At 36.1% G+C, this 11,607-nt stretch overlaps 1 protein-coding gene across 1 annotated transcript; it reads right to left on the bottom strand.

Moving 5' to 3' along the window:
• Positions 1 to 3,759: 3,759 nt before the first annotated feature.
• LOC117021221 (histone H3-like centromeric protein A) lies at positions 3,760 to 10,466 on the bottom strand. The gene is made up of 2 exons (XM_033104042.1): positions 10,218 to 10,466; positions 3,760 to 3,963 (listed from the first exon to the last, which is right to left on the bottom strand). The coding sequence occupies exons 1-2, from the start codon at positions 10,464 to 10,466 to the stop codon at positions 3,760 to 3,762; spliced, it is 453 nt and encodes a 150-aa protein (XP_032959933.1).
• Between the last annotated feature and the right edge of the window lie 1,141 nt (positions 10,467 to 11,607).

Below are 11,607 nucleotides of genomic sequence, written 5' to 3'. Positions count from 1 at the left end.
GATTAGGCTATGTCCACAGCTTATGGGCTGCTGTGTGGAGGCTACCCCACTGAGTGATATTTGCCCCAGTAGGCTCTGATGTCTGTTGAGATCACCCTTTGTGTGTATCACCTGTGGGGCTAATTGGGCAGTGCTTTTCTGTGGTCTGAAGCCAACCTCCAAGTACATTAGTTCTGGAGCCCCTTGGGAAGAGCCCTGCTGCAGGCCCAGGTCAGCCACTGTGTCATGCAGGGACTCTGGTCCTGCTCCCCATATGAGAATGCAGGATATGGTGAGGCCAAACAGGAACACCAACGGAGCCATGGATAGGGGAGTCATACCACTATATTCTCACTGTTGGTGGGCTGGAGACACCGGGAGCAAACATCCACCAGTACGCTAACAAGGGGTCTTCCTGCACCCCAGTCTTGCTGGCGGCCGGGCGAGACACAGGAAGTAGGATCCTCATGATCTGCAATCCACCGTCTGCTTTTCTGCCTGCCAACCAACCAACCAACGTACCACGGCAGTTATCAGTGGCTAATTGGCTAACTGTTTACAGCTGATGGCCAACCAGTAGCGAGCAAATTTCCATGTGAGGCTGAGAGCCTGGAAACTGCTCTCCGGGGCTGCGTTCCCACACATTGCCTGTGACTGGCTGAGGGCTACTGAGTTGGAGTTACAAAGCAATCTGGAGTTGTTTATTGCCTGTGCTGGACCTGGAGGCACATCAGAGAGGCCATGCTGTGAACCAAGGATGGATGCCACCAGTACCAGGCCTGTGGAAACTCTGCAAAAAGCCAGGACAGCTGGAGGCCTGCTGCCACCTGCTGGCTTCCTTAAGGTTCAGCCAATGATAAAGCCTTTTGCAATATGCAAGTTGGGTGAGACAGGATCTCAGGGAGTCAACAGAGTGGGAAGAGTTGTAGTCACCATGTTAATGTAGATTCTGGGTTGGTGCCAACGCTGGCCTGGAGCAACTCAGCGAAAATCTCAGAGCATACTGAGGCCAGTTGCTGCCTGTCTGGGGCCAGTGGACTCTGATAATTTTCCAAGAAAGAGTGCAATGGGGCTGGCTAGTGGGGCTGGCTGCTTGCGGAGAAAGTGCCTCTGGCGGTGCATGAGTTGGGTAAGGCAGGGTCCTAGTGAGTCAGCAGGATGGAGCTGTGGAGCTCACCAGGCCAATCAGATTCAGATTTGGCCGTGGTGGGGGCGGGCTCAACACAGGAAAGATGGCGCCTGCCTGCCGGCTATAAGGGAAGACCTCTCACCTGGAAAATGCCGACCGTCCTCCAGTCCTTCCTCTGATGATACACACCTCAGTCTGCCCCCCTCCCCCCATGTCTCTGAGTCCCTGCCCAAGTCACTGTACCTTCGCTGGAGCCCAAGGTTAGTGCCTGCTAGTGAGCAAGTCTGTGTGTGGGTTGTTTAAGAGGAACTTTTGGTTTTCTGCAGCCATCTGTTTCACCCTGATGGTCAGAATCCCCACTGATTTTCACAGCCTGATGTTGTGGGGGCTCCTCTTCCCCACACCAGTACTTCAGGTTGGGGAGCCCTCGCTCCTTTGGGGGGACTCTCCATAGCCAAGACATCCCTCCTGATTCTCAACCACCACAGGGAAGTTTGGGGCCTGTTCCGCATCTCTACCCCTCCTGCCAGTCTCAATGTGGCGGCTTATTTATATTTTTAGTTATAGGACTTCTGTTTGGCTAGACTTCAAATGGTTCTCCAGGTTTATTTGCCTATAATTTAGTTGTAATTTTTAATGTGTTCATGGAAGTGTGCAAGCACAGTATTTATCTACTCTGCCATCTTAGATCGCCCTGTCTTTTTCATTTTGATTTTAAAATGTTCTTTGTATGTTCTCAATATTAATCCTTAAGAAATCGCATATATCATTTCTTAGTTTGCCTTGCTAGTTAACTTTGTTTAAGCTGATCCTCACTGAACTGATATCCTTAATTTTGATGTAGTTACTTCCATGAAGCTTTTAAAATTCTTAATTTTAATTTTATTTCAATTGTGATTACAATCAATAACATTAAACTTACCATCTCAAACATTTTAAAGTGTACAGTTCAGTAGTGTTAAGTATATTCAAATTGTTGTACAACAGATCTCTAGATATTTTTTTATCTTGCAAAATTGAAACTCTGCCCATTAAACACTAATTCCTCTCCTCTGAGCCTTTGACAACCACCTTTCTACTTTGTTTTTCTATGATTTTGACTACTTTATAGACATCATATGACTGGGACTGTACATTAGTATTTATTGTTTTGTGACTGACTTATTTCATTTAGTATAATGTCCTCGAAGTTCATCCATGTTGTAGCATTTGACACGATATCCTTTTTAAGGCTGCATAATATTCCTTTGCAAGTATATACCATATTTTCTTTATCCATTTGTCTGTTGATAGACATTTGGGGTGCTTTCACCTCTTCGCTACTGTGAGTGAATGGCTACTGTGAACACGGATGTGGAAATATCTCTTTAAGTTTCTGCTTTGAATTTGTTTTTATATATACACAGAAATGGGATTGTTGGATTATACTGTAATTCTATTTTTAATGTTTTGAGGAAATGCCAACTATTTTCTATAGCAACTGCACATTTTGTATTTATACTAACAATGCACAAGTGTCCCAATTTCTCTGCATCTTCACCAATACTTGTTATTTTCTGTTATTTTGATAGTGGTGTAAGGTGATATCTCATTGTGGTTTTGATTTGCTTTTGTCTAATGATTAGTGATCTTGAGCACCTTTTCATATGCCCATTGGCTGTTTGTATATGTTATTTGGAGAATTGTCTCTTCAAGTCCTTTGCCCATTTTTTTTAAATTAAAATTTATTGGGGTGACAATTGTTAGTAAAGTTACATAGATTTCAGGTGTACCATTGTGTAATACATCATCCATAAATCCCATTGTGTGTTCACCACCCAGAGTCAGTTCTCCTTCCACCACCATATATTTGGTCCCCTTTACCCTCATCTATCACCCCCATTCCCCTTTACCCTCTGGTAACCACTAAACAATTGTCTGTGTCTATAAGGTTTTGTTTCTCATCTTTGCCCATTTTTAAATTGGGTTATTTGTTTTTATTTGGTTGTTGTTCAGTTCCTTATATATTATTCTGGACATTAACCTCTTATCACATATACGATTTGCAAATATTTTCTCCCATTCCGTATTCCATAGGTTGCTTTTTCACTCTGTTAATTGTTTTCTTTGTTACACAATTTTTTTTTTATTTAAGTTTAATGTATTTTAATAGCAAACTTACAGGAACAGCACAGAAGACAGACAACATTAAAAACATGTACTTGCATGTAGGACAACTCAGAAAAGTATAGCGAATGGATGGAATCTACTGTATGATAAAAATGCTACAAACACCATTTAGTTGCCATCAATAAGAAATTTACTTGTTTTAAAAAAATCCAAATGCTGGCATTGTCCAGAAAAATTTAACAGGCTTATTTATAATTGTTATAAAGTTGAACTGCTGAAACTTGTTTTGTTCACTGAAACTTTTGACTTGCATTAATGCTTTGTCCCCGCATTTATATTAAAAATTCACACACAAATGGAAATGGAAAAACTGCCAATACCTGATTTCTGTCCCCTATTTTTCCACTTGCAATCATATACTTAGGTACCTTTTGACCCCATGGAAAAAAAAATAACTAACATTCAGAACTACCAATAACAGGAAGAAGAGAAATTTTTTTTTTTTTTTTTAAAGAATGAAATGTTTCCATCATAGTGGATTCTTAAGCACGTTCTCCACGTATGCGGCGTGCTAGCTGGATGTCTTTTGGCATAATTGTTACACGTTTGGCATGGATAGCACACAGGTTGGTATCTTCAAAAAGGCCAACCATATAGGCCTCACTTGCCTCCTGCAAAGCACCAATAGCTGCACTCTGAAAGCGCAGATCTATTTTGAAGTCCTGAGCAATTTCTCGCACCAGACGCTGGAAGGGAAGTTTGCGAATCAGAAGTTCAGTGAGTTACACAAATTTTTAAAGTTTGATATGGTTCCATTTGTCTATTTTTGCCTGTAGTTTTGCTGTCATATCTAAGATATCATTGCCCAATCCAATGTCCTAAAGCTTTTACTGTATGTTTTCTTCTGGTAGTTTTACAGCTTTTGGTCTTACATTTGGGTCTTGAACCCATCTTGAGTTAATTTTTGTATATGGTATAAGTTAACGGTCTAACTTCATTCTTTTACATGTAGATATCCAGTTTTTCGAAAGACATTTGTTGAAGACACAGTCCTTGCCTCAATATGTGATCTTGGCACCTTTGTTGAAGACCATTTTACCATATATGTGAGAGTTTATTTCTGGGCTATTATATTTCATTAGTCTATATATCCATCTTTATGTTTTAATTATTGTTTGTAATATGTTTTGAAGTCAGCAAGTGTGAGATTTCTAACTTTATTCTTCTTTAGTAAGATTGTTTTGGCTCTTTGAGATCCCTTGAGATTCCATATGAATTTTAGGATGTCTTTTAATGTTTCTGCAAAACATTGAAATTGGAATTTTGGTAGAGATTGTACTGAATCTGTATCATTTTGAGTAGTGGAGACATTTTAATAATATTAAGTTTTCTAATTCATGACTACAGGATGTCTTTCCAGTTATTTATATCTTCTTTGATTTCTTTTAGCAGTGTTTTGCAGTTTCAGTGTACAAATCTTTCACCACCTAGTTTAAATTTATTCCTAAGTATTTCATTCTCTTTGAACTATTAAAAATGGAATTGTTTTCTTTTTTTAATGAAAATTCAATATTTTGTTTTTACATATTTATCCTAACAATAGCTAGTAGTTTTTTATCTACTAAATTTATTGGGGTGACGTATGGTAGTAAAATTATATAGGTTTCAAGTATACATTTCTATATGATCTACATATTGCATTGTGTGTTCACTACCCAGAGTCAGTTCTTTCATCACCATATATTTGGCGTACTTTATCCTCTTTTACCACCCCCGTCCCCCCTTAACCTCTGGTGACCACTAAACTGTTGTCGGTGTCTATGAGTTTTTGTTTATTTGCTTGTTTTTTTCGTTTGTTTCTTTCTGTTTTGTATCCCACATATAAGTGGAGTCACACAGTTCTTGACTGTTCTGTTTGATTTATTTCACTTAGCATGATAATCTCAAGATCCATTTATGTTGTCGTGAATGGCAGTATTTCATCTTTTCTTATGGCTGAGAAATATTCCATTGTATATATGTACCACATCTTCTTTATTCAAACATCTATTGAAGGACACTTTGGTTTTTTCCATGTAATGGTCGCCGTGAAGACTACTGCAATGAACATAGAGGTACCTATATATTTATGTATAAATGTTTTCAGATATTTTGGGTAGATACCCAGAAGAGGGATTGCTGGGTTGTATGGTTATTCCATTCTTTTTTGAGGAAACTGCATGCTGTTTTCCATAGTGGCTGTACCAATTGACATTCCCAGCAGCAGTGTATAAGTGTTCCTTTTTCTCTACAACCTCTCTAACACTTGTTATTGCTTGTCATGTTGATAATAGGCATTCTCACAGGTGTGAGGTGGTATCTCATTGTAGGTTTGATTTGCATTTCCCTAATAGCTACTGAAGTTGAGTATTATTTCATACATCTGTTGGCCATTTGTATGTCTTCTTGGGAGAAGTGTCTGTTCATATCCTTGCCCATTTTTTAATTGGATTATTTTTGTTGTTGTTGAGTTGTGCAAGTTCTTTATATAATTTTGGATATTAGCCCCTTATCAGAGGTATTATTTATAAATATCTTTTCCCATTCAGTTGTTGCATCTTTGTTTTGTTGATGGTTTCTTTTGTTGTACTGAAGCTTTTTAGTTTGGTGTAGTCCCATTCATTTATTTATTTTTTTTTACTTCCTTTGCCTTTGAGGTCAAATTCACAAGATCATCTCTGCGACCAAGGTCTGTAAATTTAATACCTATGCTTTCTTTTATGCAATATATTGATTCAGGTCTCATGTTTAGGTCTTTGATCAATTTTGAGTTAATTTTGTTATGGTGACGGATAACAGTCTAGTTTTATTCTTTTGCCTGTGGCTTTCCAATTTTCCAGCACCATTTATTGAAGAGGCTTTTTCTTCATTGTATGTTTTTGGCTCCTTTGTTGAAAATTATCTGCCTGTATATATGTGGGCTCTCGATTCTATTCCATTGGTCTGTGTGTCTGCTTCTCTGCTAATACCATGTTGTTTTGATTATTGTAGCTCTGTAGTATAAATTAAATTCAGGGAGTGTGATACCTCTAGCCTTATTTTTTATTTTTGTCAGGATTGCTTTGGCTATTTGGGGTCTTTTGTTATTCCATACAAATCTGATGATTTTTGTTCTAATTCTTTAAAAATTGTCATTGGGATTTTGATGGGGATTGCATTAAATCTCTATGTTGCTTTGGGTAGTATGGCCATTTAAACTGTGTTGATTCTTTCAATCCATGAAAATGGAATATTTTTCCATTTCTTTATGTCTTCTTCAGTTCATTTAATAATGTCTGGTAGTTTTCAGTGTATAGGTCCTTTCATCCTTTGTTAAGTTTATCCCTAGGTATTTTATTTTTTTTGTTGCAATTGCAAAAGGAATTTATTTTTATTTATTTTTTTCCTGAAATTTCATTGTTAATATATAGGAATACAGTGGATTTTTGTACATCGATTTTTGTATCCTGCAACTTCACTGTATTTGTTTATTGTTTCTAATAGTCTTTTGGTGGAGTCTTTTGTGTTTTCTCTATAAAGAATCATGTCATCTGCAAAAAGTGACAATTTCACTTCTTCATTACCAATTTGGATGCCTTTTATTTCTTTCTCTTGCCTGATTGCTCTGGCTAGGACTTCCAATAGTAGGTTGAATAACAGTGGTGACAGGGGTATCTCTGTCTTGTTCCTCATCTTAGAGGAAAAGATTTCATTTTTTTCACCATTAAGTATATTAGCTGAGGGTTTGTTGTATATGGCTTTTATTATATTGAGATACTTTCCTTGTATACCCATTTCATGAAGTGTTTTAGTCATAAATGGGTATTGTACCTTGTCAAATGCTTTTTCTACATCTATTGATATAATCACTTGATTTTTATCTTTTATTTTGTTTATGTGGTGTATCACATTGATGGATTTGTATATGTTTAGCTTATGCATCCTTATGCCCTTGGAATGAACCCCACTTGATCGTGATATATAATCTTTTTAATGTATTGTTTTCGATTTGCTAGTATTTTATTTAGGAGTTTTGTGTCTGTATTCATCAGAGATATTTGTCTGTAGTTTTATTTATTTTTTTGTTATCCTTACTAATTTTTAGTCTCAGGGTGATGTTGGCCTCATAAAATGAGTTAGGAAATATTGCCTTTTCTTTAATTTTTTGGAAGAGTTGGAGGAGGACAGGTATTAAATCATCTTTGAGTAGAATTCATTTTTGAAGCCATCTCATCCTGAACTTTTGCTTTTGGGGAGGTTTTGGATGATTGTTTCAATTTCCTTACTGTTGATCTGTTTATTTAGTTTTCCAGTTCTTTGTGATTCAGGCTAGGAAGGTTTATATATTTCTAAGAACTTTTCTGTTTCTTCCAGGTTATTGAATTTCATGTCACATGGTCTTTCATCATATTTTTGAATGATCCTTTGCATTTCTGTGGTATCTGTCATAACATTTTTTTTAAAGACTTGGTAACTATTTTACCAAATTATATAATTTATAATAGAAAATATTTCAGAAAATCTGGTAGGGTTTTTATAGATTGACAGTGCTGTGCCTTTAGCATTGCTCTGATTTGTTGATTTGAAAAGAAGCTACAAACTCAGTTTTAAGGATCTATGTTGAACAGCTTCAGATTTAAATTGTTTACAACTGGTAACTTTTGCGTATGGTTTTCATTTGACCTTACAATTCTCTACTTTGCATGGGAATCACTTGAAATTCATTCCAGATGTGCTCCTCAAAGACATGTTCAGTTAGTTGGAACTCTAAAACTGTGTGACTTCCTGTCTCTGCTGGAGTTTTCTTTTAGCTCTAATAAATGTTCCTTCCCAATAGTGTAGGAGCTAGCTCTTTATTTCTCGTGTTTGGGAATTTCATTCAGAGTAGATGTGTGGTTTAATATTGAGGGTTGGAAAGCTTTACTAATGAATTAAGTTAAAACATTTTTGCAAAGTGGTTCAATTAAAATTTATACATAATGCATATAATATATAACATTCTATTCATGCATCCTTAATTGCAGACAAATGCGTTAGCTCTGAATGAACAAAAACATTCAGGCATTAACATGTTATCATGATATCAAAACAGTTTGTGCAATACAAAATGTTTTATTGTCTTAAATATGTATGTGCAATATAACTGTAATGAGAAAAGATTTTCTGTCAAAATGCTCTTTGGAGAATTTATCTGAAGGGCAGCTAGGGAGGGCAGTGTTCCAGAGCAATCTGCATCTATATTGTAGGTTGACTCTTGGAGTGTTACATCTTTCTCATGGAATATTTTGGAGTTCTTTCCTTTCTCTCATTTTTTGTTGTAGACTTAAAAATTTAATTGTGATACAGGAAAAGAAGGTTGATTTCATGATTTCATGAAAATATTACTAAACTATAGTTTAGGATTTCTGCCATCAAGGATATGTCTGTGATTATTCAAAATAATGATCCTCAATGCCTAAATCTACTCAAGTTTATCCATTGTGTTTTCTGTCTCTCATATTCCATGTTCATTTCTGCTGTGTGCCTTCATCATGTCAATTATTTGGAATGCCAGCCTTCTTTCTCATCATTTATTTACAGCCGATGAGTTCTATGCTAGGTGCCACATTTTCCTTACAATCTTCCTCAGTAAACCCAGACAGTACTGTTTCTATTCGCGTTCTGATCTTTTATGTTATATAGTGTCTTTTTGGCACTGTATACAAATTTATATTTCTTCATATTTTGAATAATTTCATGTATATAAATCTTGTTGACTAGAATAGTGTAATTCCTTGAGGGTAAAATATGAATCATAATTTTTATTAATAACTGCTTTTTAAAAAAAACACTGTTAGGCCTTAAGGAGGTGCCATATCAGTTGGCATTTTATTGGTTTAATTGAATTTTATTGACCTAATTTCAATTCTACCATTAACTGTGTGATTTTTGAATGATACTAAAAATTGAATTTATTTTAATACACATATCCCTTGATTAACTTATATATCAATTTTGATCAATCTTTTCCAGTTTTTATCTCTGAGAGTTTTAATAAATTTTTATGGGTGATCAAGTAGTGTGGTATGAATCCTATCTTTTAAGAGTCTTTCCAAACTTAACCTTTCTGAATTTTACCCATTCTTAATCTACTGTTCTAAGCTTTCCTGTGCTTCTTTTTCCTTTTATTTCCCCCACCTCATAACTTTATAGGAAGTACTACATGATCTTATAAATCTTTGTTGTCTGTTTCCCTACCAGTCTCTGAATTCATTGAGGACAGGGACCAATGTTTTAATTTTTTGTTTTCATCTATAGTCAATGCTTAACGTATATTAGGCATTCGATAAGAATATGTAGCATAAAATCCATTCTTTCAAAATTCCAAAAATGGGGTAGGTACCATTTTTATAGAAACCGAGACTCAGAGTCTAAGTGTCTTATTCAAATTCACACAGCAGCATCTACATGTACAAGGATTAAATCCATAGTTCTGACTATAGTTTCAAGGGTTTCTTTTATAGGCTGCCAGTACTGAGCACTGAGAGTCAGTCTTGTTTATAGTTTCTAATTGATTTGTGATTTTGAAATTAATGACAATATTACATTTTTCTTATTTGAGGTAAATTCTTAAGGTGTAAGGATAATTCAAATATTTGTCCTCTGTAAGGTGAGGTCCCTTTAACAGCTTTTTCTAGTAATTCTTTAAAGTTGTCAGTAGATTAGTTATTTCCAAGTAAAGCACACTTAAAGGTAGCTTTGTATTTAAATAATTTGTGGAGTGACATTTTAAGACTGTGATGAACTGAGCGTAGTAATGTGCTTGTAATTGTTACAATATTTTCATTTACTCAGGTTTGGCAAAAAGTGATATTTTTTCCTTTTTAACTAACTCATGATAATCTTTGTTTCAGTCTCTTATGGAAGAACACATAATCTTAGTGCATCCTGGGTAAACCCAATGAAATCACATGTAAATCCAGTGGCTTTACCTTTACTCTACATGATGGCATTGGGGATTACATTTGACCACTGGTTGTTGGCATCCGTCCAGTCTCTCATCTGTAGAGATGTAACTTGCTTCATCTGCTGCCTTGGTGGGCTCATCCAGTACACTGCCATCCCTTGAATAGTCAGCATTCTGATTAGGCTCTGGTTCATACACTCTGAAGCTCTCTCGCCTAACCAGAAAGTCTTTAAGTCCTCTAGTCCCTGGTCCCAGGGGGGTAGGGAAATTTGTCTGCTTTTCCATATCACTTCAGAACTGCAGGTGTCCTGGTCTGGTAGCTGTGGGCACTCCCGGTCTTTATGTCACATACCCCAAAACAGCCTCTCTCCTCTACTCTAGGGGAAGTCTTAGAACCCAGCTTGCTTCCTTAGACCTTTGCCGAGAAGATAGCACAGGTCCTTTCTACACCATAGCCCCAAAGTCCTCTGAAGCTTTGAATTAACTCTTCCTTTTGAAGTTAACCCTAGTTTTGGGGGGTATACATGAGGGAGAAATTGAGGGAATGGAGACTCTCACAAGCATCTAATTTTTTGCTTTTCTTTCAACTATTTTTAAGAATGAATAGTAATACTCTATGATGTCTAGGGATACAAACACTACAGTCATAAAAAAAAAAAAGACAAACTCAAATTTGAACAAAAGTTACCTCTGGGGAGGGAGAGAGAACAGGATAGCTGAGGGCTTCAACTCTACCGGTAATATTAATTACTTAAAATATGAATCAAATATGTCAAAATGTTAAGGCTTTGTGGAGTTTGGTGTGCATTAATTTCCTGTAATTATCTGCATATTTGTAACATTTTATAATGAAATGATGTTTAAAATAAGAAAGAAGAGCTCCCAATTTCATTTGGGAGGCAAGTTACTAATATGTGCAGATTTAAACCATAAAAAAGCTAAGTTACACTAAGAGGCTACCCTGTGGAGCTCTCAGACAGTGCTTTGATTCCAGAAGAGCACAGCACATATGGAGAGCGAATTAAAAGACAGGAAATATCACTGAGGACTTATTCATTTATTGAATAAACTTTAATAGATATACGGTAATCATTCCAGATAATAGAATAATTATAATAACTTACCAAAAGAATTTAAATGTTTGTTGGTAATGTAGTCAATATGTTGTACAACTTTTGGATTTTGACAGAAAACAGATTACTCTTGATTATCTGCAAAAGTATAGATTTTTTAATTTATTACATTTATTGGGGTGACATCGGTAAATAGTAAAATTATATAAGTTTCAAGTGTACATTTCTATAATGCATACACTATGATAATTATACCTTCACTCACTCATTCAAAAAATGTTTACTGCACATGAGGTACATGAAAGGTAAGGTGAGGGTGGAGCAGACTGAAGTTTTCCTCAGCAATCAAGGAA

Source organism: Rhinolophus ferrumequinum, chromosome 4, assembly GCF_004115265.2.
Source record: "Rhinolophus ferrumequinum isolate MPI-CBG mRhiFer1 chromosome 4, mRhiFer1_v1.p, whole genome shotgun sequence".
In the NCBI taxonomy this organism is placed as follows: Eukaryota; Metazoa; Chordata; class Mammalia; order Chiroptera; family Rhinolophidae; genus Rhinolophus; species Rhinolophus ferrumequinum.
Note: the sequence above shows the minus strand (reverse complement) of the source record. Positions and strands in the feature narration are given on the sequence as shown.

What these genes read in the sequence shown, in the direction of transcription:
- LOC117021221 (XM_033104042.1), bottom strand. Translation starts at nt 10,466, where the DNA reads ATGGAAAAGCAGACAAATTTCCCTACCCCCCTGGGACCAGGGACTAGA. An exon ending in GTAATCCCCAATGCCATCAT is followed by an intron (nt 3,964 to 10,217) that starts GTAGAGTAAAGG and finishes CTTCCCTTCCAG; the next exon opens with CGTCTGGTGCGAGAAATTGC.